This window comes from Pantherophis guttatus, chromosome 7 (genome assembly GCF_059756535.1).
Source record: "Pantherophis guttatus breed Tessera chromosome 7, ASM5975653v1, whole genome shotgun sequence".
NCBI lineage: Eukaryota > Metazoa > Chordata > Lepidosauria > Squamata > Colubridae > Pantherophis > Pantherophis guttatus.
Genome location: NC_142069.1, coordinates 45893718 through 45919476, shown reverse-complemented (window position 1 = coordinate 45919476; position 25759 = coordinate 45893718). Strand labels below are relative to the sequence as shown.

General features: G+C 37.9%; 1 protein-coding gene across 1 annotated transcript in view; it reads left to right on the top strand.

The window, feature by feature from the left end:
* TRHDE (thyrotropin releasing hormone degrading enzyme) overlaps positions 1-16121 on the top strand; it is a 280033-nt gene extending 263912 nt beyond the window's left edge. Inside the window, exons 14-19 of the mRNA XM_034403421.3 lie at positions 450-547; positions 1152-1259; positions 12806-12973; positions 13702-13842; positions 14402-14483; positions 15571-16121. Coding sequence (XP_034259312.1) covers positions 450-547; positions 1152-1259; positions 12806-12973; positions 13702-13842; positions 14402-14483; positions 15571-15714 — 741 coding nt within the window. The 3' untranslated portion in view covers positions 15715-16121. The remainder of the gene's footprint in view (positions 1-449; positions 548-1151; positions 1260-12805; positions 12974-13701; positions 13843-14401; positions 14484-15570) is intronic.
* The last annotated feature ends 9638 nt before the right edge of the window (positions 16122-25759 follow it).

Genomic DNA, 25759 nt, shown 5'->3' with positions numbered 1-25759 from the left:
ACACACTAAAAATGATTACAATTTTTAAGAGGCGTTGATGTACAAATTGATCAATATCTAAAATATAGCACTCCATGTATAATACTAATTGAAAAGAGTAATTTTTAAATGTGGCAATAACCAGGAATTGTGAAAAACCAATTGGAAAAAAATTAAGACCCATAAGCTAGCTGTGATACTGGGAATAGAAAGTTAAGGTAGTCTAAAACTAACTAAAATAGCCAGGAAAAAAAATCCCACTCAAATCACATCAGTTATAAAATGTGACCTTTGTCTTTTTATTCATAAAATTTAACATGCAGGAAAGGAATTTATGGATAATGTAGACTAAAGTAACTCTTCCGAAATGGAGAGGAGGCAGTCTATGATACATTTGCTTGCTTTGGACTGGATGAAACATCTATATTGACTATGAAAATATTTAATGCAGGGACTTTTTCTCATTTCAGGAATACATTTTGAGACAAGTTGCTTCAATGTATCTGAAGCTGGGATGGCCAACAAATAATTTGGAGAAATCTTTGGTTCAAGCTTCCTACCAGCATGAGTAATTCTATTTTTTTAATTGTTGCAAAATAGCTTTAATGAACTGAATTTCCTAAACTTAATTCAAACTGGTAATCAGATTTAACTTTTATATCTTCTGTTTATTTGGCACATGAGCTGATTGGAAGGCTTAAATTTATTTTCTAAATTCACATTGTGTATTCCCCATTATGATGTTGCCTCTTTTTCCTAGAATTTCAAAGAATCATTGTTCCTAGCAGTAATTTAATTCTGGCTGCATTGTACAATAGAACTTTTGATAGGTTGAGGTGCTTCATGGCCATGATTTCTGCTTCATCGTTGTTGTTTAACAATTATTGAACAATAGTTATAACATTATTCATATGGATGTCCTCATTAAATATTAGTTTAGATCACTGTTTCTCAAACTTGGCAACTTTAGATATGTGGGTTTCAACTCCCAGAATTCTTCAGCCAATCATGCTGGCTGCGGAATTCTGAGAGTTGAAGCACACATATCTTAAAGTTGCCAAGTTTGAGAAACTTTGGTTTAAATCTTGGGAACAGTGGTGTGTTTCCCCCTGAGAATGGGAATATATTTATTAACATCAGATTAATGCTAGTTTTGTCTTTGGGATACACAGGGAGTTCCGCCGTGAAGTGATTATGCTGGCATGCAGCTTTGGTAACAAGCATTGCCACCAGCAGGCTGCAACTCTAATCTCTGACTGGATCTCCAGCAATAGAAACAGGTAAAAATGACATCCTACATTACTCCTTTCCCCCATAAAGATTGTTTAATCCAAAATTAATTTTACTACAGAGTGGTGTGCTCATGTATGCATATTAATAATAGTTGGCTCCTGGAAGGAATATATTTTGTGTAAGAAAAGTGGCATTTGTTTGTGTAGGGATAATGTATGTGTGTATGTAGAGCGAGAGAGAGAGTTGTTGCTGAAAATCTTAACCCAAGTGTTAATGTACCACCTCCCATGGTATTAATACTGGTGCAAAATCAGGGTGCAGGGAGACCTTCCAGCACCTCTTTTATCCACTCCCAAGGCCACAATAGAATTGCTCCAAGCTGGCTCATCTACATTTACTTTTAGATTTCCACCACCTGTAGATCTTTGTTAACCCACTTTATAACCTGCAGCATCTTGGTGACCCAAGTAGACCCATGAACTCAGAACACAGCCAAAGATTTCTTAGTAGTTAATTTTAATATTCAATTTGGTCTCACAAGCGAATAGTGTATTCCCTATTGCCCCTTAATACATATTCCTACTTAAACTTAGAAACAACCTTTGCAGCATATTCTACCACAGCTCTTCTGCAATCCATCAACCCAACACACATCTAATATTCCAACTATTTACTAATACCATGTAACAATATCAATTGGACTGTAGAGGCAATTTATTTATTTTATTTTATTTTATATCCAATTTATATACCGCCCTTCTCCTTGAGGACTCAGGGCGGTGTACGGCCGAATAAAAACATAAATTACAAACATTAAAATAGTATTAAAAGAATATATATAAATTTGGCCCCATAATTTAAGAACAATAACAAACCCATTTAAAACATTTAAAAAATTAACAAAAAAGTTAAGCCAACCCGGCTTGCTGAAAAAAGAGGGTTTTAAGGGCACGGCAGAAGGCACTGAGGTCTTGGATTCTCCTAATCTTTGGGGACAGTTGGTTCCAGAGGGTGGGTGCCCCCACAGAGAAGGCCCTCCCCCTGGAGGTCACCAGCCTACATTGTTCGGCTGATGGCACCCCGAAGAGGCCCTCTCTGTGGGAGCGCACAGGTCAATGGGAGGCCGTCGGTAGCAGCAGGCGGTCTCGAAGATATCTAGGTCCTATGCCATGGAGCGCTTTAAAGGTGATAACCAACACCTTGAAGCGCACCCGGAAGACCACTGGGAGCCAGTGCAGCTCACGCAGGAGAGGTGTTGAATGGGAGCGCCATGCAGCTCCCATAACTACCTGCGCGGCCGCATTCTGGACCAGTTGGAGCCTCCGGGTGCCCCTCAAGGGGAGCCCCATGTAGAGAAAGTTGCAGTAGTCCAGGCGAGAGGTGACGAGGGCATGAGTGACTGTGCGCAGGGCATCCCGATCAAGAAAGGGCCGCAACTGGCGTATCAGGCGGATCTGACAAAAAGTCCCCCTGGCCACAGATGTTCCTCCAAGGACAGCTGTGTATCCAGAAGGACACCCAGATTGCGGGCCCTCTCCGAGGGGGCCAAAGACTCACCCCCAATAGTCAGAGATGGAGTCATCTGACTATATCGGGATGCCGGGAACCACAGCCACTCAGTCTTGGAAGGGTTGAGTTTGAGCCGATTTCTCCCCATCCAGATCCACACAGCCTCCAGGCACCGGGACATTACTTCAAGGGCATTGTTGGGGTGGTCAGGGATGGAGATGTACAGCTGGGTGTCATCAGCGTACTGGTGGTACTTCACCCCAAAACCATGGATGATCTCGCCCAGCGGCTTCACATAAATGTTGAACAGAAGGGGCGAGAGAACCGACCCCTGAGACACTCCACATATGAGAGGCCTCGAGGTCGACCTCTGCCCCCCTGCCAACACGAACTGCGACCGGTCGGAGAGAAAGGAGGAGAACCACCGAAGCACAGTGCCCCCCATCCCCAACTCTTCCAACCGGTGCAGCATGATACCACGGTCAATGGTATCAAAAGCCTCTGAGAGGTCTAACAGGGCCAGAACAGAGGAGCAACCTCTGTCCCGAGCCCTCCAGAGATCATCTACCAACGCGACCAATGCCATTTCCGTGCTGTGCCCGGGCCTGAAACCCGACTGGAATGGATCTAGATAAGACGTTTCCTCCAGGTACTGCGGAAACTGTCGTGCGATCACACTCTCAACAACCTTCGCCACAAAGCGAAGGTTGGAGACAGGACGATAGTTGGCTAATACTGCCGGATCCAGGGAAGGCTTCTTGAGGAGAGGCCTCACCACCACCTCTTTCAAGGCCTTGGGGAAGTAACTCTCACTCAGCGAAGCGTTAATAATTCCCTGGAGCCAGCCTCGTGTAACCTCCCGGGAAGCCAGTACTAACCAGGAGGGACACGGGTCCAGTAAACATGTGGCCGCACTAAGTCTCCCCAGAATCCTGTCCACGTGATCAGGGGTCACAGAGTCAAACTTTTCCCAGGTAACATTCTCAAGACTATTCCTCGTCACCCTGCCCGAATCTACCCAGTCAGAATCCAACTCCCCCCAGATCTGAGCGATTTTGTCATACAGATATTGTCCGAAATCTTCCACCCTGCCTTCCAGGGGGTCCTCCCGCGCTCCCGAGTGAAGCAGGGAGCGGGTCACCCTGAACAGGGCGGCCGGATGATTCTCTGATGATGCAATAAGAGCGGAAAAGTGGTTAAACTTTGCCACTTTTATCGCCACTAGGTAGGTCTTAATATGCGACCTTACCAGTGTTCGGTCAGATTCAGCGAGACTGGCCCTCCAACCGCTCTCCAGGCATCTTTTCCGGCACTTCATCTCCCTCAACTCCTCGGTAAACCAAGGAGCCTCAAGGGATCGGCACCGGGTCAGAGGCCGCAAAGGCACGACTCGATCCAAGGCCCCACCAGCCGCCCAATCCCAGGCAGCCACCAGGTCCTCAGCCGAGTCGTGTGCCAGATCCTCAGGAAATGGCCCAAGCTCCATCTGGAACCTATCAGGATCTATCAGGCACCTGGGGCGGACCCATCTTATTGGCTCCGCCTCCCTACGGCAGGGTGTAGCGGTTCGAAGGTCCAGGCGGAGGAGCGAGTGATCTGACCATGACAAGGGTTCCATGTCTATATCCCCTATAACAAGATCACTCAACCACTGGCCAGAGACAAAAATCAAGTCCAGAGTGTGTCCCTCCCCCCGTGAGTGGGGCCATGAACTAACTAGGTCAGGTCCATGGCCGTCATGGAAGCCATGAACTCCCGAGCCATCCCAGACGTTTCACCAATAGATAGCAAGTTGAAATCACCCATGACCATAAGCCTGGGTGTATCAACTGCCACCATGGCTATCACGTCGAGTAGCTCAGGCAGGGCCGCTGCCACGTGGCAGGGAGCCAGGCATGCAAGCAGCAAGCCCATCTGAACCCCATGACCCCATCTCACAAAGAGGGACTCACATCCGGCAATCTGAGGAACAGTGGTCTCCCTCGGACCGAGACCTTCTTTAATAATAACCCCCACCCCCCTGCCCCTCCCCTGGGCTCTCGGCTGATGGAATGCTCTGAAACCTGGTGGGCACATCTCGACCAGAGGGACCCATCCCTCCGGTCCCAACCAGGTCTCTGTGATACCTGCCAGGTCCGCTCCCCCCTCCTGAATAAGATCGTGAATGAGGGGGGTCTTATTTACCACAGACCTGGCGTTGCACAGCATCAGCCGCAGGCCCAGGTCCTGAGTATCTGAGCCACCTAGTATCCGAGAGGAGCCTTGGGGACCGGGGCGCACAATTGCTCTAAAACAGCAAGTGCCCACCCCCACCACATGATATGGTCCCCTCCTCCCACCATATCTGCCCCTCCCAACCACCGTGCTGATGGTACTTCCCTCATTGGGATAGCCCTCTGCCCTCTCCCCATTCCCTCGTCCTGTACCCTCCAAACAGTTACCCCGTGCCGGGCTCGGCTCTGACCTTGGTGGATTACCCCCCCCCCATCCCCTTTGGTCATCCTCCCAGTTCCCCTTAAAAAATTATTAAAAACCCTAATTAAAAAAACCCTTAATCCCTGCTTTGAAACATGCCACCTCTAGGGGCTCCAAAGCCCGTCCTTAAGGTAGGCCTTTGATAACGTGGAAGGCCATCGCCACGAGAGGGGGGCATCTCGCAGCGCAAGCAGGTCTGCTGAGGTATAAGCCATACATAGATGAGAGGTAAAAAGTCTGGTCAGGAGTTTGATAAATAGTCTAAAGTTACTGGAGCAAGATGGATCTCAGTGCCGGTAAGCTGGACTCCAGCTGCAGTGGGAGGAGTCCCATCTCATTTCACCAAAATCAGAGGTAAGGATCCAAGCCACCGTCTCACGGTGGCTAGCCCAGATGGAAATGGCTCAGGAAAGTCAGATGGTCTATTCCTCCATTGGTGAAAGGCAGCAGCTCCCTCAGCTCCCGCATGACAATTGCCCAGACTCCCTCCAGCTGGGGGCTCAGATGAAAAAGGAAGCCGAACCATAGAGGCACGATGATATTAAACCCGAGGGAGAGAAGATGTTCAAAAGACACAATCTGGAGGCGGGAAGCCGGAGACCAGTCCATAGACACGGGGGAGGGGGGGGAGAGACCAATCGAGGCAACCAGATGACCAGTTTTTTGGACTCACTCCAGCCTCTCCAACCCCCAGAACTTCATAAATCCCCCTGATCGTATCTCCCGCCTCCAGACTCCAGCCCCCAGGTCAGATGGTCTATTCCTGGTATAGATGGTAAGGCCAGAAACAAGCTGGCCATATCTCCCCCCCTCCTTTGCTGCTAAGTACCAGGCCGCCACTGCCATCGTCTTGCCATCGAGCCACAGCCGCCATTGCCGCCTCAGCTGCCACTGTCGACGCCGTCCAGAACCCGGCCCCTCAGCATATCCCAGGACCACCGGAAAGATATCCAGGGCCTGGGAGGGGAGGGCTCGCTCCATGCCACCGCCGCCGTGCCCATAGCCGCTGCCGCTCCAGCCTCCGCAGCCTCCAGCACTGAAGAAGGCTGCCACACCCAGGCCGCCATCACCATCCTCCCGCAGCGCCTCACGCGTTGGCTCCGACCCAGCCATGAGATTCCGGAGGGCAAAAAAGCCCTCAACAGGCTGGGCAGAGACTCCCACAACCGGGGCTGGAGCCACAGATGGTCAAGTCAGCTCCCAAGACCCCCAAATGACCAGAAACCATCCCATCATCGGGCGTATCTCACACGGACAGTGCCATCTTGGGGCATGCACAGAAGTGATCCTTCTATAGTAAAAAGCAATAGTAAAAAGATACTATGGCCTGTTACAATACAGTCCATTTAACACAAGACACTATAACTAAATCTACACGGAAAGGTAAATAAATGTGATGAGGTAAAACAACGGCAGTCCTGAGACTGCACCTATTTGCTGTAACAAATGATTATGGTAATGGAAGTAGTAAATAAAACTCCCTGGTGACTGAAGGGAAAGAAAGACAAAGGATACCATAACGATGTATCCATATGGAAGAACACAAATGAACACAAAGATAATGGTCTGAAAAGGAAAACCGTAACTATACACTTCTCTATAACTTTTTTTGGAAATACAAAATGCATAGGATATAATATGGTCTGTGTGCAAAGAATTATCCACTAACAATAGTGAAAAAGTCTTTTCCTCAAGTTCTCAACATTGCCATCGATATATGCAAGATAAGTAAGCTAAATATTGTTTTGTACTGAATATATTTTAGTACTTCTTTATATGATACAGGAGTTCAGTTGCATGATCTTTGGTCTTTTCGTGTGAAATTTTCTGTAATTTTGTTTGTATAGCTTAGATTGCCTCTATTATTCTCTTTAAGCTTCTGGGAAAGGTTGTGTTCTGTGTAATTCAGATAATCAAAGAAGGCTTTTTCTGTTTACAGTTATTTTACAATTGTGTAATATGCATAACAATGGGATTGTGGTCATGAATAATGTTTCGATAGGACCAGTTCAATAACTATTCTGTGGATAAAGTTGTGATGGACATTTGTAATCATTGCATCTTATTACTTTTCCTCCTCTGTGTATCACAATAGCAGTACAATGTTAAAACAAACAAACACGTATGAGGAAATGGAAGGACACTGTATATAATTCAAGTAATCTTCTTTTTTTACATATTAATTTAATGTTGGCAGGAGGTTTAGAAGTAGACCCAAGCATCTAAATACAAATTGGAAATTGTTACAATTTCATTGAACTTATTTAACCTTTGCAGTGCATCTGTTCTGAAAGAAAAGCTGTTTTAAAATTCACTAGTTTTTGCAAAATTCCTTCTAAAGGTAAATTCATTTAATCTTTATTCTAATTTTTATAAACTATAAAAGCAATACATAGTTTTTTTTAAATGCACACAATAATTGCAAGGTCTCCCAGATACAAATGTAATATTATGAGGGGGCATTGAGAGAAAATTGGAATAGGGATGAAGTATTTTCAATGACATCCGAAGGAATGTTCTTTCTTTCATTATCAAAATTACTACTTCATTTAGTTATGGTATCATTTAAGTCTGAGTTCAGCGCGCGCACGCGCACGCGCACGCGCACACACAAACACAAACACATACACACCCACACCAAAAAAAAACCCCAGCTTGAAAGTAGAACCAAATTACAAGATAGCAATATGATCCCATCACTGAATTTGTTCAAGTAAAGGCTGGGCTGCCACCTGTCACAGAAGCTTTGATTTGCACTTCTGCATATCTGTGGCTATTGTACTTGAATAGTCTAAATCACTGCTTCCCAAACATTTTCTTTCATTACCTAAACCACCTATTAGAAAGTCATATTGAACTTCAAATACTGGTCATAAATCCCCTTCTTCAGCACTGTATCACCTCAAATGATCATAATTCAAAGACTACCTGTATTATAAGAATATCATTGATCTTCATGTCATTTCAATAAATTACCATTGATAATTTCATTGATTTTTGTCTTAGTAAGAATACTGTAATGGAATGTGTGGATGACCTTAGGGGATGAGGGAAAGGGATTCTGCCTAAGGAATGATCAGATAAGAGAGAGAAGAGTTCCCAATGGCTTCACAATCAGAGAAAGAAATTTAGGAAGTGACCAGACAGTTAAAAGTGGTGTCAGAACAACTAGGGCCCAACAAATCTCTTGATTTCAATTTAGGTTCTCTTTCAAAAAAAAAAAGTTAATAAATTAGCATGTCAACTAACTAACAATCGTATCAACTACCAAATGTAAATATCACTTCTCTTCTAAAAAGAAGATTCCTGTGGTGACAACCATAAATAATTTTGGGAATCAACCTTGCTTTTTTATACCTATTCCAAATCCTCAATATCGCATATCTAATACAGTGATAAAATCCTGTTTCACAAAGTCATACATAATACATACAATACATACATACATACATATATACATACATAAATACACGTGTTTGCCCAAAAACGAGACCGGGTCTTATTTTCTTTTGGGGATGTCTTATTTTTTTTCCCATGTCCCCTTGCTCACAGCAGAGCAGGAGTCTACGCAGCATTCGGTGCCACCACCGCGAGGTGGGGGATGGAGCTGCCCCACGCGCCCCGCACTGGCTTATTTCAGGGTCCTGCTGCCAGGCCACCCACGCCCTGATGTGTGCCTCGCCTCACGGCAGCGGCTCAAGCACCCCCATCCATCAGGCCCGCCTGGCTGCTGGACCACTTCTGTTTGCTTGCAGCCACAATGGAGCAGGAGAACAAGCAATGCACCAATGCTACAGCCACAAAGGGAGGTGGGGATGGGTGGAGCTGCCCCACGTGTCCTGCACCAGCTTACTTCAGGGACTTCACAGACAGGCCATTCATGCCCCAACACCTGTCTCACCTTGTTACCACAGCATCATCACAACACTTAGCCTCCTGCTACATTGTGGCCATGAGCAACCAGAAGAAGTGGGCCAGTGGCTACATGGGTTCCTGCTGCACATCACTGCTATTGCTGCCGCCATGAGGGAATGTCAGGGCGTGGATTGCCTGGCTGTTGGACCCTTGAGGTAAGCTGGTGCGGGGTGCATGGGGTGCACCCCACCTCGCCTTGTGGCCACAGCACCCAGAGCAACCAGATGGAATTGGCAGCCAGCTGGCTGTGCAGGCTCTTAAGCAGGGCTTATTTTGGGGGGTAGGGCTTAGATGCATGTGTAAAAACATGCTATGTCTTATTTTCAGGGAAACAGGGTATACACACATATACATACACACACACATGTACACACACACACAGACAATGAATGGAGGGGTTAGAGAAAAGAAAGGTTAAATGCAAAAGTTAAAGGTCAGACTCAGGAGTGCAAAGGGAAAGAAAAAGAAGGAAAAGGAGGGAGAATAACTTCAGTTTTCTTTAGTACAGATACAAATATAAAATACATTAACCTCTTGCTCTAAAATCAACCATAATAACCATAACCATTCGTGTAAGAGCATTATAGTATATGAAACAATTCTGCTGTTAGGAACACCAAGAAAAATAAGCTTGGACTATACTCTTAAAATTAACTGGACATCTGATTAATTTTCTTTCTTAAAGGTTTCCATAAAGAGTTTGAAGCATATCAATAAATCAAAGAACAGCCTAAACTGCATCTAATTACATTTTAAGAAATTAGAACACTATTTGCCTAGCAGATAAATAATTAAGGGGCTATTTTATAAATGCATTTCCATTTGTTAAAACTTAAAAGAACAAGCCTGTACTAATTAATTATAACTTAAAATATTATTTCTTAACACTTTGTAAAACTGCATTATAAATCATTGGAAAAATAGATTTCACTGCAAGAGCATAGTTTGATTTTATTATTCTATCTATTTTTTAACATTTTCTACAAGTATTTAATTTTTAATCAGCAGCCACATTTCCAACAAATTCTATTTTTTACTATGGTTCTTAAGCAAGATAAATAAGGTCAAGCAAATCACAACACTGTTCAAATAGAATTATTTCAAATCATGCTTTCAGAAGTTAATAATTGTGAAGTATTCATCATAGTTTTAAATTCTGTTCTGTTCTGTTCTGTTCTATTCCATTCCATTCCATTCCATTCTAAAAAGTGAATGAAAGTAAATAGAAGTGAAGGATTGTAACATAACAAATACTTTAATTGAATAGCATTAAGGCTTAAATCACACTGCTCAGAAAGAATTCTCAATGTATTCATAATGAGTTTACAGCCAGATAAACATATAGTGTAATCCTTTCGTCTAGGCTGTCTAGGAGGACATAGATTATGGCAAACAATCTCTTCACTGGCAGCGAATTTGCTATGGGAAAAATTAATTTAAATTTTGAATGAGTCCCTCAACTTTTTCAGCCTAGAACTGTACATCTGTTGGATACAAAAGCTTATCATTTGTCTATGACACCAGAGAAATTATTTAGAATGAATGAAGATCCTTAAATATATGTTGGAAATGTGAACATGTTTTACATGTGCATTCTTGGTGGACATGTAAAAAAGCTAAAAGTGTTCAATTCAAATATACAGTTTGATACAGATGATTTTAAAGATCAATAATCAATTGAAGCCAGAAATTTTCCTACTAGGATAATTTTTAGTGGTAGGCTGATGGACATGCATGTTTACAGAGATTTAAAGAGATTTTCATGAGAAGCTAGCTCAGAATGGGCTATTTTTTTGTGCCCTGCTCCCTTTGTTCCTAGAATTCAATACCCTTCACCAAGTTTTAAACTTCATGAGTCATTGCTCTATCCCTGACTGCCTAACTGGTTCTGGGACAAATGGTAGTCATAGCAACTCAGGCACAGTAGTGAATTCACTGAATTCAGGAGCAGTAAAGGCAAACGGAAGTGGTATCAGAATGGCAGCTTCTACAACATGACTTGGACAGAGCTACAGAGCACAAAGGTTGAAAGTGTTGGCTTATGGGATCCTTCCAATGGACTGTTCATTGGTGGGTCCAATTCTCTTGGATGGACCTAGTATGAGTCTTCAGCTTGACAGCAGACATTAGTCATAATAATGTATCATTATTGCTGCATGAGCTACATTGGCTACCAATTGACTTTTGAATGAAGTTCAAAGTTCTGGTCATCACCTATAAAACTCTTCATGTTATACAGTCGGGTTATGTGTGGGGCCACTTGTTTCAAATTTTTCTATCTGCCCATTATATTCAGGCAGTTACTCTACTGTACCTGCAGTAAGTAAGATGTTTTCTATTAATAAAGGAGAATATTTGTTATTCAGGATTGAGATGAGGGGTTCTTTGTGCTCTCTAAGCTTGGTTGTTTTCTTGCAGACATTTCATTACCCAAAGTAGTCATCATCAATGCTAGTCCTTTTGTATACTCACTAAAATAAGCATAGTGCAATCCTGATTTCTTTTAGGAAGACTTTGTCAGCTAAGAATATATTTGTGTATTGTTATGGGCAGCGAAAAATGATTTGATACGCTGCAAGCTTGAAACTCTGATCAAGATTCTTGACAAATCAGATTTGACACAGATACTGTGGTTGCCAGTTGATCTCTAGGCCTACCTCAAAGTATTTATTTTAAAACTTTATATAATTTAGGACAAAATATTGCAAGACCATCTATTTATGTATAATTCATCTCACACTTTTTGGTCCTCAAAAAAGTCAAATTCTGAAGGTTCTGATACAAATTTGCTTAACATCAAAACATTTGTGCCTATTCTATGGAAAAAAATATTACTGAAGGTTTGAACCTTATAATAGTTCAACATGGGCCTTAAATCTTTTTATTTTGGGCATTCTTCAAGTTTTAGAGTCTTAATATTTTTGGCATTGAGTTTTAATGTTCCTTTAGAATTTTTAATGGCTTTAGCATTGTAAATGTTTATCTTCATTCTTGTAAGCCATTCTGAACTGTTGCAACAATCAGAAATTAACATAGAAACATACCTTCATTATAGAGATTGGTTAATAGTAAATTAATAGCTATTCCTTTCCATCATAAGAAAAATTGAAAAATGAGTAGTCATAATTATTCTGATACATTAGCAGAAACAGATCATGTTCTTCCTACCCTCTGCGGGAAGAGAAAATGATAATAGGTAAGTTTTGTCAGGTTAGCCTGCTTCATCTTCTCAACTACTTTAGACATTTCATGATGAGGACATTCAGTTGTGGTCATCATGTATTTAATATATTTTATGTAAAAAGTACTGTAAATCTGCCTTTTCATAGGCCAATCCAAATCATCTCATAGTTCATATCTCCTTTCTATTCTGTCAAGGCTGCTAGCAGTTTCACAAAAAGTACAAAATTGAGTATTAAATTTTCACTTATGCAGACAATAGTTTGAGGAGAGATTTACTCAGGATATTCCCACCCTAGAAATCACATGTCATACTTTCCCTCTATACTATTCTGTATTTATTCTTTTCCTTTTTAAAAACACTATACTTGAGAGATGGCACTCCAGCATAATATATAGATTGTCTTGATCTTCAGGAAAACTGTCAGTGATACAGAACTATAACTTGTGTGTTATGTCTCATGAATATATTACAAATACAATATTATTATGATTTTTATATGTTCTTTTGAAGAATACCACCAAATGTAAGAGACATCGTCTACTGCACAGGAGTTTCGCTGATGGATGAAGATGTATGGGAATTCATCTGGATGAAATTCCACTCAACTACAGCGGTATCAGAGAAGAAAATATTATTAGAAGCTTTAACCTGTAGTGATGACAGAAATTTGTTAAACAGGTATGCTCATTTAATCTATATTTCCTGATTTTTTCAAACTCAGTCTTGTATCAGTAGAAGTAATAGCATTTGTGGTCTTAATATTGTCCCAAATATTAAATGTTCCTAGCTTATGTATGTCATTTTTAAAATTTTTATACTTACTCATTTTCTCCTGAAAATCAGATCTACAAAAAATGTCTGTGGAGATTCTCAGTCATCCAGATCATGCTTATCCCAAAGGTGCTTTTTTCAGGAGGCAACTGGACTTTCTTGTTTTTCTTTGAAGACCTTTCGCTTCTCATCCAAGAAGCTTCTTCAGCTCTGACTGGATGGTGGGGAATGAAAGGATTTATATTCCTTGCAGACAGCTGAAATATAAATCCTTCCATTCCCCACCATTTTAATTTAATTTTCCCCACCAGTTTTTAATACTGTATATGCTTAGCATTTATTCCAATTCATTTGTTCTATATTAACTTGATTATTTTAGAAAAATATAACCTCAGAGTAGCATTCATGAAGCCTATAATAAATTAATTTTAATTTTTAGCAAATATCTGCCAAGTATAGATGTAACTTATTTTCTATATTTTACAAACATATATTGAAAGTGCCACATTGATTTTCAATTAGCATCTAGCAATGTCTGACTTTGTTGGAGATCCCAAGATGTTGAATGGCATAATGCTGAAATATTTATATTAGTAAAAGCTAAACAATTTTCCTCCTTTCTCCTATTATTCAAGGCTTCTTAACCTGTCTCTTAATTCAGAAGTTGTCCTGGATCAGGATGCAATTGATGTCATAATCCATGTAGCTAGAAATCCACATGGAAGAGATCTTGCTTGGAAATTTTTTAGAGAAAAGTGGAAAATACTGAATGCAAGGTAAAATATTTTGATAAACTGTATGCTTCATGTTCAATATATTTAAATTTAAAATACCAATAATTTAAGGGTGTACATGGTTAAATAGCCATAAAAAGTGAGAAAAGACTGTGTGTGTATTTCAAGAGTCACTTGAAATACACTTCTTTGTGTATTTCACAAAGAAACAAACTTCTTTGTTGCTGTAAATGTTTAGATAAAACACCATGTAACTATCTTTAATAATGGTCTTGATCTAACTTCCTGCAGTTTTACTCATGTATGGGATGGCTAATTTCACCCTGCCCAAAATCTACTTTTCCTTATTTTTTCTGAGGCAATACATAGAATTGAATTTTAATTTGAAGAAAAATATGACTATTTTTATTCCACTAATACAGCTTCAGTGCAATATGATTGACACTGATCATAGACCATAGGACGTAATATTTCCAGAGATTATGGAACAGAAACTGTAACTGATTGTACAATTGTAACAGTAATATTATTTATAATATATGATTTCAAAATCATTGTCACTCAAATGTTCTTTATTTATATTTTAAACTATGTGATGAAGATACGGAGAAGCATTATTTATGAATTCAAAACTGATAAGTGGAGTCACAGAATTTCTTAATTCAGAGAGTGAACTGAATGAGGTAAATATTATGCTAGTTCAGTACTTTTTTTTTTTTACAATTTTTTTTTTACTCTTTTTCACTTTCTTCATTGTGTGCTACCTATAAAAAACCCAGGCTTACTCATTTTCCAGATAACATGTATGTGTTTCAGTTTCTATAAATGATGTATTATCTGAATGCTGCATTCACATTTAAGGAAAAGACAGTCTTTTTTATATTGAGAAAGAGAGAGAAAGTGACAATCAAATTTCATGACATTTTAACTAAGTTCAATGTAAACCTACTATTCATAGAATAATGTGAATTTAAAATATTAAATCCAAGAACAGTAGGGTCTTTATAGTGTTTGAACAGCCCCTCCAATGTGTAAATGGACTCTTAATTATTTTATGATAAAATGTTTAAAAAGTTCATCAATCTAATTAACCCTAATTTAATATATTTACCATATTTAATAAAGAAAAACTCTTCAGGGAGAATGTAAATGTAGCTTAATGTGAACTAAAATTACATTAGATGTGTTCCTAATTTTTATATGGTTAGATACATATGTAAGACTAAACTGTGATAAGAGCCTAGCAGTCTACACCATAAAGCAGAGTTCTGCAACCTTTCTGGCTTTGCGGACTGGTGGTGGGGAAAGGATGGTTCCGCATGAGTGGCGGGCAAGCAGCTCCATTTGCATGAGCGGCAGGCATGCTCAACTGCCGCTTGTGCAAATGGAACATGCACACAGTCTCCTGCAGCTTGCACAAGTGGGTATATACTCATGTGCATGCACCCAACACTTCCACAGCCTGGTTCCAAAAGGCTCAAGGCCCGGTAGTGGGCTGCGGTCTGGGGGCTAGGGACCCCTGCCATAAAGCATCCGCATTACAAGGGAGATAGAGGAAGTGATGTTAATATAATCAGGCATTGGGACATTAGTATTTTGCAACACCATTTCAGGCAGTTGCAGTTTGTTGCTTTATTATACTTTCAAGCTGCAAAATATTGCAAGAATTTCAGTAGCAAACATAGAGCTTTTGTCCTTAGTTTGTAAATTACATGAAGTTCATTTTTTTGTTTAGTTCTGTCATAATTAACCATTACCTTCTATTTTCAGCTAAAGAAATTTGTAAAGAATTATGGGGAGAGATCTGCTGCCTCTTTCTCTCGAGCTGTGGAAACAGTGGAAGCGAATGTCCGGTGGCAGATAATTTACAAAGAAGAATTATTTCAGTGGCTGAGAAAAACACTTGCACACTAATCTGTGTTTCTGGCAAAGACCTAGTACAAGTTTTGCAAGATGAGAAGCACAGTGGGAACTTTCAGAAAACTGTCTAGAAACCCAGCAAAGACAAGTTCAAGTTGGAAGGACAATTAAATAGAGATATATTATATTTTTGCACCGAATTCCTCAGAACTGTTAAATGATTAGGGGCACACTGACAAAGAGGAATGGTCATGAATCCCATCCCTACTATTCCATGGCCAAGTGTGATATTAAGTGGTGCATGTAAATGTTAATGTCAGTTTTGTTGGAGAAAACCCCTGAGAATATTTGTGCATGGTTTTATGGTTCCTGCCTGTATTTCAGCATGCTTACTTCAGATGTCCATGTTTTGTATGTGAATTTCTGTTGCATCAAAGATGGGCATTATGCAAAAGCACAAAGACTCTTATGACAATCAGTGATGAAACAACAAGGTAGGATGGAAAGAAAGACGTTAAAGGTACAAATGAACAAGTGATAACATCTCCCCTTTCCATGGTGCTGGCCAGTTTTACTTTTAAATTCTCTTTAAGTTACTCTTTCAATGCTAATTTTTTTTTGAGTTGTAAACAGTAATATAAATTACAATCCAAAGATTCCTCTTTTTAAATCAAGAATACGTATGTATTTAGAGGCAGAATATTTTCGCAGTAAGTTATAGTTTTAAAAAATACATTTATCCATTACTCATCGTACATTGATAGATTTACCTTCATAAGCTAGTTTACAACAGCTAGTTTGCATATTTGGTGGGGTGGGGGGAGAGTAAAAAAAATGTCTTTTGCATCATGTCTTTTCAGCAAAAGTATTCAGTAGATATTATATTGTTCTTTGATAGTTGCATATATGATAGAAAAATAAAATGAGAGAAAGAACAGAACAAAACCAGGGAAAAACTGGAAAACTATGTGAACTAAAAGAACTTCCTAGGTAATGTTTAAATTGTAAGAAACCCCCATTCCCCCTACCATCCTTGTCACTATGAGTATCTTGTTTCTTCATAGATAGCCTATTAAAATCCAATGAAATGGATGACATTTGAGCAATTGTTAAGGCTCAAATTTGAAAAATAATCCTTTGCGTCTATTTCACTATTTTTTAAAATTTAGCTAAGGCATTTTCTAATGCAATTCAAAGGCATCGATACGATTATTAAAAGTTGTCCCCATTTAATATAATGGCCTTATTGAGAATAGCATGCACTCCATCAGGGTTTTTTCCCTTATTTAGAATTTCTATAAAGATTTACCAAATAATAATCTAGCTGGAATGCAGCAGTTCTTATAATATATCATATTCTTCATCACAGGGAAGCAATATTCTTCAATATCTTTTAGTGGAAGAAAATAAGAAATTAATGACTATACCCTACAATTTAGAAGGTTTTTTCTGCTTTTTATTATTTTTAGTTGTTTATGATCTTTGTGCTCCAATTCTAACATGGAATTTTTAAAAAATCCACTCATAATGAAAATAGGTAGTTATTTTATCTTGCAATTCATGTGGAAAAACAGTATGACTCACGTAATAATATCACAATAAGGTAAACTGCAGTTTTTCATTATACACACACACACACACACACACACACACACACTATATGTGGGAGTTTGCTATAAACCCGGTAAATGAAATAATTGCATTCTTTATTGGATAGTGCCTAGTGGCAGTGTGGGGGGGGAATCACATTTAAAGAATTGTCTATGAAAAATTGCCTATAGTGAATATAGATTATTTTGTTATGTTAAATCTGTAAGTTGTAGTTCTGCAACATCTCACTTTGCTTTAGTTTATCAACAAGTAAATATTAAGTTAAATATATAAGCTTTTAATTTACCTTTTTCTTCATTCTCCAGCAGCTCTTTAGGGCTTTATGCAAGCAAGAATTAAAATAGATATTTCATTTTTGCTGTTTTATGATGCTAAGGAGCTGCTCTTATGTACACTAAAACCATACAAGTTTTCATCTTGTCAGAAGATATTAGGAGCAAGTTCCTGAGAGTGAAAACAGTTAAGCAATGGAACAATCTATCTTTAAAAATTGTGGTCGCCCAGCCTCCTATTAAGGATGATTAGTAGATTTCTGAAATTAGGGAGGATTGGACTAGAAGACTTGTCAGTTTCTATCCAATTTACATATTCTGTGATGAGAAGAATCAAAGAATCTAACACATAGCAGGTTGTTCAGATTAATTTCAAAGATTATTTAAGAAGATTTGTGTCAATTTCACAAAAAGGTGTTCTTATAATATCTTCATTCTAAAATCCAAGAAGAGAAACCACAAAACTACAAGTGGGAAAGGAGAAAACTTTTTTTTCTTTTTGAAGGAAAATAAATGGTATAGGGCCAGTGTAGGGTAAAGAAGAGTTTATTGTAGAGGACAACGTTTTATAGCGTGAAAGCTATTTAATGATGCCTCCTTAGATTAGTTAATGCAAATTACAGACCACCATGCTTTTTGGACACTTCATTATGGAAGAATGTTTTGATATCCTTTACAGTAAATCTAGGCCAAATTTAAAGCATTGCTTTGCAGATGCATTTGTTAATTTCTTGCTATTAGAAAGAATCAGTGATTATGAAAAAATATATTATCAAATGTTAGGTGCACAATAGTCAAATTTAAATTCTTAAAATATTCTGAGTTTTTACAATTCTTGCTAGTTGGGCTGGGGTAAGGCGGCATGTTGTTTTAATTTTCCCATTGTGAAAGTTAGCTATCACAAGTTTCTGACTTTTCCAATGAGAATGAAAAAATGTTAGAAGCATTTATTTAGATTCCTGTGTATGATTTACTGCTTACTTTTATTCTATTTTAAGTATTTCATTGTTCTTATTTGTAGAAATTAAACATTTTTCATTTATAATACTATTAATTTAATATTTAAATCTATACCTGGAACATAACTCTAAACCGCTGTTTTCCTAAATGCACAAAAAGTAAAAAATAAAAAAGGTAGTGGCATTTCAAAAATCAGGAAAAAATGAAATCATCAAATAAGAACAAACCTGAACTTGAATTTTATTTTATTTATTAATTGATAATTAATTGAGGTGTACCCTAATTGAGATTACCCTAAATATTCTCTATGGGCTATTTAACAATCAGGCATTCCACTGTATGTTTCCTTAAAGTTTTATGTTGGTATTTCTTGTCAGTTTTCTTAATACTTTAATGGATATAGAATACCCTTATCCAAATGTTCCTAAATTAAACTATGCAGTAACTATTTTTGTACTATTCGTTGCCATGGAATAGAAGTAAAGCACAGTTTAAAACATGCAAGTCTTCATTTATGTTGGATTGCTGTAGTGCATTTCCCCCCAACTTGGTGCCTTCCAAATTAGTTGGACTTCAACATGCTATGGATTGTTAAGGTTGAAATACAAACCCTCTAGAGGACGTTCAACTGGGAAAGCCTAGTAGATTGCTTGAATTGTAGGTCTATAAAATGATAACATTGCTGTTCCTGTATTTCTGAGAACATGCATATTTGCGAGTATGATTTGATTTCTTTCTTACATGGTCTCAGAGGTCTCCTTCAGAGAACCAGGGAGCTGGCAAGCCTTCATGTCTTGCTTTACAGTGCCTATTCTCCACCTTGTTACACATTCTCAGTGTATAATGGTTTTATTGTATTTGTAAATCATAGCATGTGTGGTGCTCTACTGCTCTCTAGTATGCTTTTTGATATTTTGCTAATTCAGATCACCAATGAGCATATCATCTGCCTACCATTTTAATATGTCTTAAGTTTCAATATTTCACTTACATGTTGGTGAAGTCAGGAGATACAGTACTTTAAAAATTATGCTGCACTCAATAAAGGATTTCAGACATAATAGAATGCAGTGTTGGATAGTAATAAGAGCAATTTGTTTTCTCTTCATACATTAAACTGGAAATACTGTTGTGTCATTATGCCATCTTTTCATCTTACGTTATACGTTCAACTAGTGATAGCCATTTCATTTGAAAATATATTTTATTTGTATGCTTGCTGTTCTATATTTCTTGCCTTCACTGTGGGTGGAAAATGTTTGGCTTCTCTCTCTATAATCAGAAGAAATACCTCGACTGAGTACCAGTTCAAATTAAAACACCACTAAATTCTGTTTGAGACAATGTTTATATTTCAAAATACGATAAAAGGATTCATATTTTTATGAAGCTTGACCTGATTTCTCTCATATGATATTGCAATTAAGATAGCTGATTTATACTTGTTATATTTAGAAATTCCTTATTTTAAATCTGTTTTCCATCACAACTTTACTTAGATGGCCCTTGTTAAGCCATCAACTAACCTATCTTTACCACATTCAAAAAACTGAAAAAAGTATATAAAATTATGCAGATACTGAAGCAGAGCAGATATATACATATTCAGAAAGAGAGAGAGATGCAAATACTGTTTTTCATTATAATCCATCATAATAGAATCTGCAAAAAAACCTCATATTCCGGCCAATGTTGAAAAAAAGCATAGAATTATGATTTGCTAACTTGTCAATATCAACTTGATGTGACCATTAAGGTAGATCTTCTCCAGGGTGATCTATCCCCAGCCTAGGACTTCAGACCTCTCAACTGCATTCATTGCTGTTATAATCAAGTATATATTGATTATCCTCTTGTGATTGTCCTCTTTCCTTCCATCTTTCTCATCATTTTGGGCCCTCATGGAGCTGGGTTTTTGTTATAAAATATGTTAATTTAAGCCTGGTTATTGGGGCCTCAAGTGGAAATTTTTGATTTGTTTTTTAATGTTTGTTTTCTTGGTTGTCAGTGGTATTTTAAAGTGTTTACTCCAACAACAAAGTTCAAAAGTATCAATACTCTTTCCATCCTGGTTGTTCAAAATCCAAATTTCACTTTCATTAGATATCACAGGAAAAATAATTGCCAATATATATTATAGTTGATCAATAAGGAAAATATCCACTACTTCAGTGTTTTTATTGTTGACTTTAATGTTGGTTGCTGTATTTTTCTTCTTTTCATCACAGTTACATTTTTTACTGTACTTCTTGATTTTTATTACTAGAGCTTACATTTTCATTTTCACATTCAACTATCAGAGTACTTGGTGCTTGATGTTTTTCCTCCAGTTTTAAATCACACTGATATTCTTCCAATCTAGCTTTCCTCAGTATATATTAGCATATATTTTGAATAAATGAATGAGTGCATAGGCTTGTTTCACCCTTTGCCAACTTGCAACTGTTAAACTTTATTGTGGGGTTTTTTTTCTTTGTATATGTTTTGCATAATAACAATTTGTTCTGGGATTATCGTTTTCATAAGGCTATTCCACTGCTTGACATAATGTATATAATCAATGATACTCATAGTGATATAATTTTGCTATTCTTTTATCTTCCTGAGTTATCCACCATGCTTTAACAATAATATCTCTTCTTGACCTTTTCTAAAACCACCTTGTATATCTAGGAAATGATTTCTTGGGTACTTTGGATGTTAACGTTCTCACATCTGATTGGATCATTGACTGCATTGGATCCAAGTAATGTCTTTGCTATTTCCTTCCTAATTACAAAAGGAATGCTATTCTTTCTGTTTTTCACATCCTAGTTATAAAGAGCTTAATCTTCTAACTGAAAGTATACAATTCCAGTCCATTTCATTTTACTGATATGTAAAGTATATCAGTGAATCATTAAAATTTCTCTTTTTACTGTGTTGAGCCATGTTCATGATTCTTAGATTCCATGTTCCCACTATAATTTTGTCTTTGCAGTTTCAAATGTTCTTTTTCTGCATGGCAGCATCAACTACTAGATATCTGGAATGCTTTATAATCTAGTTGCATGATAAATACGATTGCTATTCTAAAAGGTATGAAATAATATCTTTCTCCATTCACATTCACCTGCAGCCTCTTCCTATGCCAGCACTGTCCGATACAGAGGCTTACTTGCTTTATTTGGGCAGCTGGGATGACCTTCATGCCCTGGGTGACTCTGCTAGGATTACATACTCTTTTGTTGTCCCTTCCAGGAACATAAACAGACACATACAAGCACAGGCCATGATGAGGCAGAACTTGGGGAAGAGACAAACTGTCAGCTTTGGAAGCCATATTAGGCCGGAAGCTTCCATGCTGACACTTTCTCATGTGTGGGAAACTAGGATGGAGGATTTAGTAGAGGGGTTGTCTGTAGACGTAATAGCATTCTTCCTGTCAGTCAAGGTCAGGGCGATCCTGCATCTGGAGAAGGAGTGGTCGGAGTGATGTCTCGAGATGGGACGGCGGTTGATTGGAGCATGTGATTGACTGAGGAGTGAGGGGATGGTTTTGGGGGTTTTGATTTACTGAGGGAAAACCCTGACCTCTCAGATTTGGGTTTTCCCAGATGTGCCAGTTTACCTATTCTAGTAAATAGAACTTTGAAAAATGCTTGCTTCAGAGTCTTTACTTGGAGTTGAGGATTTTTCTGGAACACTGACATTAATCCGATTCGGCCTAATATGGCTTCCAAAGCTGACACAAACCTTACCGCTGCCACTAATAATCCATTCTTTATGTTCCACATAACAATACTGACTAAATTGCATATGAAATATACTTTTGGTGTATTCTTATGATCAGCAAATATTTGACTGGACAATAGCATTACAGCAATATAGAATCCAAAATTGTGTATATGAGATTTACTTTTTTCTTTTTATATTCTTTTATTCATAATCATACTTATCAACCGCAGTTGGGACCAGCAGTAACTAAGTGACACAATCATAAAGTAAAACATCACATGACCACCAATTTACAACATTAGTTCTGGCTGCAGTTGTTAAGCGTATCACCACCGTCTTTAGACATGATATAATGTGACCATGACTTGCAACTTTTGGGTTGCTTGCCCATTGTTTTTGTTGGAAGCTGGCCTGGAAGATTACAAATAGTAGTCCTATGACCATGGGACACTGCAACCATGGTAAATGCACACTTGTTATCAAGCACATGAATTGCAATCATGTGATTGTGATGATGCCGCAATGGCCACAACTTTGAGAATGAAATGTAATTTTCCTTTTCCAGCACTGTTGTAATTTTGAATGGTTGCTGAATAAATGGTCAGTAAGCAATGGAAGCCAGATAGTGATATGTGCCATATTATTGATAAATCTGATTTTCTGACCTCTACGAGTAAGATTTAGATTGAGATAGTCTACATTGAGTAGTAACATTAAGACATTAATAATAAAATATATTGTATCTAAGAAATATGAAGGCCACAATAAAGAGAAGTGCTTTAGATAAATGGGCTTAATGAAAGAGCTGGTAATTCTGTACATTTGAATTGCTATATATTTTAATGATTTATTATTTTGTTTGTTTTGCATACATTTTTAAAATATATATGGTTTATCTAAGAAGCTTTGTCCAGATGAATACTGATTAGATAACTATGCAATAATGAGAATTTTCCCCAGCACTAAACTTATTAGAAAGTCTTACAATATTAAGAAATGTTGCATGCTCAGAATAGTTCAGATTATACTTATATGGATACTCTAATTCAGAAATTCTGGTGTGTGATTCAGAACTCTGCAAATGGGAGATGCTAAAAATAAGTTTAACAAAGACTCAGTGTATCTAAAGGACTTTTTAGAACATTTTTATTCCAGTTCCTAGTAAATATATTTTCATCTGAGTTGCTTTATTTAAGCATCACTCATTTCTTCTTCTTTTTAAACTTGTCTTGTAATTCTGGCTAATAAGTCTCTGCAGTGCTTTGCAAACATCTTCATGGCTAATAGGGTTTTGTTGTCAAACAATTATTCAAGGCTTTTGTTGAAGAAACCTCATGTTTAAATCCATCCTTCCTGGGAAAACAATGTTAATTATATTTTGACAAACACTGCAGAAGATAAGCACATACATAGTATAGATATTCTAATGGCAGCGTATATTTAAATGTTGTGCTGATTTAGCATAATTTTAGTTGTTGAATATGATCCACAAGAAATGATCTGTTTTCAGGTCCAAAGGCATATCTGCAAGTTTATTGTTTAATAGTTTAGATTAGGCTTTCTTATTTCTCAAGAGTACATATTTGTTTTTAAATCACTTGATTATGTTCATTTACTTCTTTAGCATTCTTAACTTGGGATAAGAATAAATACATTTGTAGTTAATATTACTGGGAAAAGGTTCAGCAAGCAATTCAAAGCATTGACCAAATAAACTATGAGTTTGTATTACTGTTTACTGCAAATATTTTTCTATGATATGCCTTTAAACCTATTTCATAAATACTGAACCAGTATGTATTTTTATTCCATACTAATCAAGGATTTACTATTTTTTTCCTAAATGAGAAACTACTCTCTGTATTTTAACTAAAATTTGAATTTTGTCTCTAATAATAAAATTTTGTACAGTATACCATTGTCTTAATTTTCTGATATATTGAGACAAATCCATGATAAATAGTACCCCAATTTGATTGTTTCATTTTTATTAAAGTTAATACTGTAATAATTCCAAATGAATTCACCATAAAAAAAAATTTAAAAAACAGAGTGGGGGTACTTCTTTTGGTGTTAGATTTTTCGGTGATAATTATATTTATTTATACAATTTATATTCCAGGGATTTTTTTTAGATGTTCTTAATATTAAGCACCTGCTTAATATTACATTTACCTACTTGACTATACTCACATAAAACGAAAACATTTCCACTTGAAGAAATACTTCCCTAAGCGAAAAAAAAAAAAGTATTGAAGTTCTGTGAGAAATGGGAAAAAAGGCTTCAGGGAACAATATCTTTCCAATGCCAGATCCTTTTTATGGATTGTTCTGTAGTCCTATCTTATTATAAAATCTTTCAAGCTGGAAGCCTAAACATACTTAGTAGAGAATAAGCCCCAGTGAATGCAATGGAGTTGTTTTAAAAAATTTGTATAGGATTACACCTCATGAATAAAAAGCTGATCACATTTAATACTTCTTTTTTTAGAATACTGCATTAATATGCAGTGATCCAAAATCCAAACACCCATGTTGGAAATGGGCTGCTGATCTCAGTGAAACTTATTTTTATTCAATGGAACCATTGGAATTGGAATTTTAGACCAGAGAATTATATTAACTTCCTACAAAGCCCCCTGGTTTAGATAATATGTAAATTAGATTGTCTATGATAACTCCAAAAGAAGAATCATCAAAGTTTGTTCTCCCTTGAAAACAAAGATCCAAAATGGTTACCCAGAAGAACTTTCCTATTTCAAACAATAGTATTCCTTATCAGTTAAAAAACCACTTTTGAATGTCAACCTCTATGCCCTACCATCACCAAACCACTAGCTGAAAATATACTATGGTTATAGAGAAACTGTGTTATACCCAATCCGTCTGTTTAATTATTCCAATTAAGATTTTTTTCCCATCATCTGCTGGCACTTTTAACCAGGGAGATCAGAAATTAACATTTCCTTTTGTATAGTGCATCCTTCAGACCAGGGGTGAAATCTACTTACCTTCTCAACCGGTTTGGAAGTGCACATGCCGCAAGTCACATGCACGCTTAAACTCTCTGCGCATGCGCAAACCCTTCTACGCATGTACAGAGGGTAAAAAACAGGTTACTTCCTGATTAAAACCAGGAAGTAACGATCGGGTGGGTGGGCGGAATCTCACACCGCCATCACTATCAGTTCTCCGAACCACCAGCCACCATTGCTACTGGTTCAGCCGAACCGGTCCAAACCGGGAGCATTTCACCCCTGCTTCAGAGAGCCCCAATCAGTTTCCACCATCTATAATCTTTCAACTGTTCTGGTTTAGAAGGCTTTTGTGAGAATGTAGCATATCCATGCAATTAAATGGCATCCGCTAGTGTCCAGAGTAAATATGTGCACTGTCATATACCATTACACAGTCTGGTATGTATGAAATATGTTTATCACTGATGTACATAAACTTTTAAAAAGTTAAGGCTTCTAGTCTTGCTCTGCCACTGTAAATAGAAAAGCTTTGAAAAATTAAAGTGCCTTTTCATAAAAATC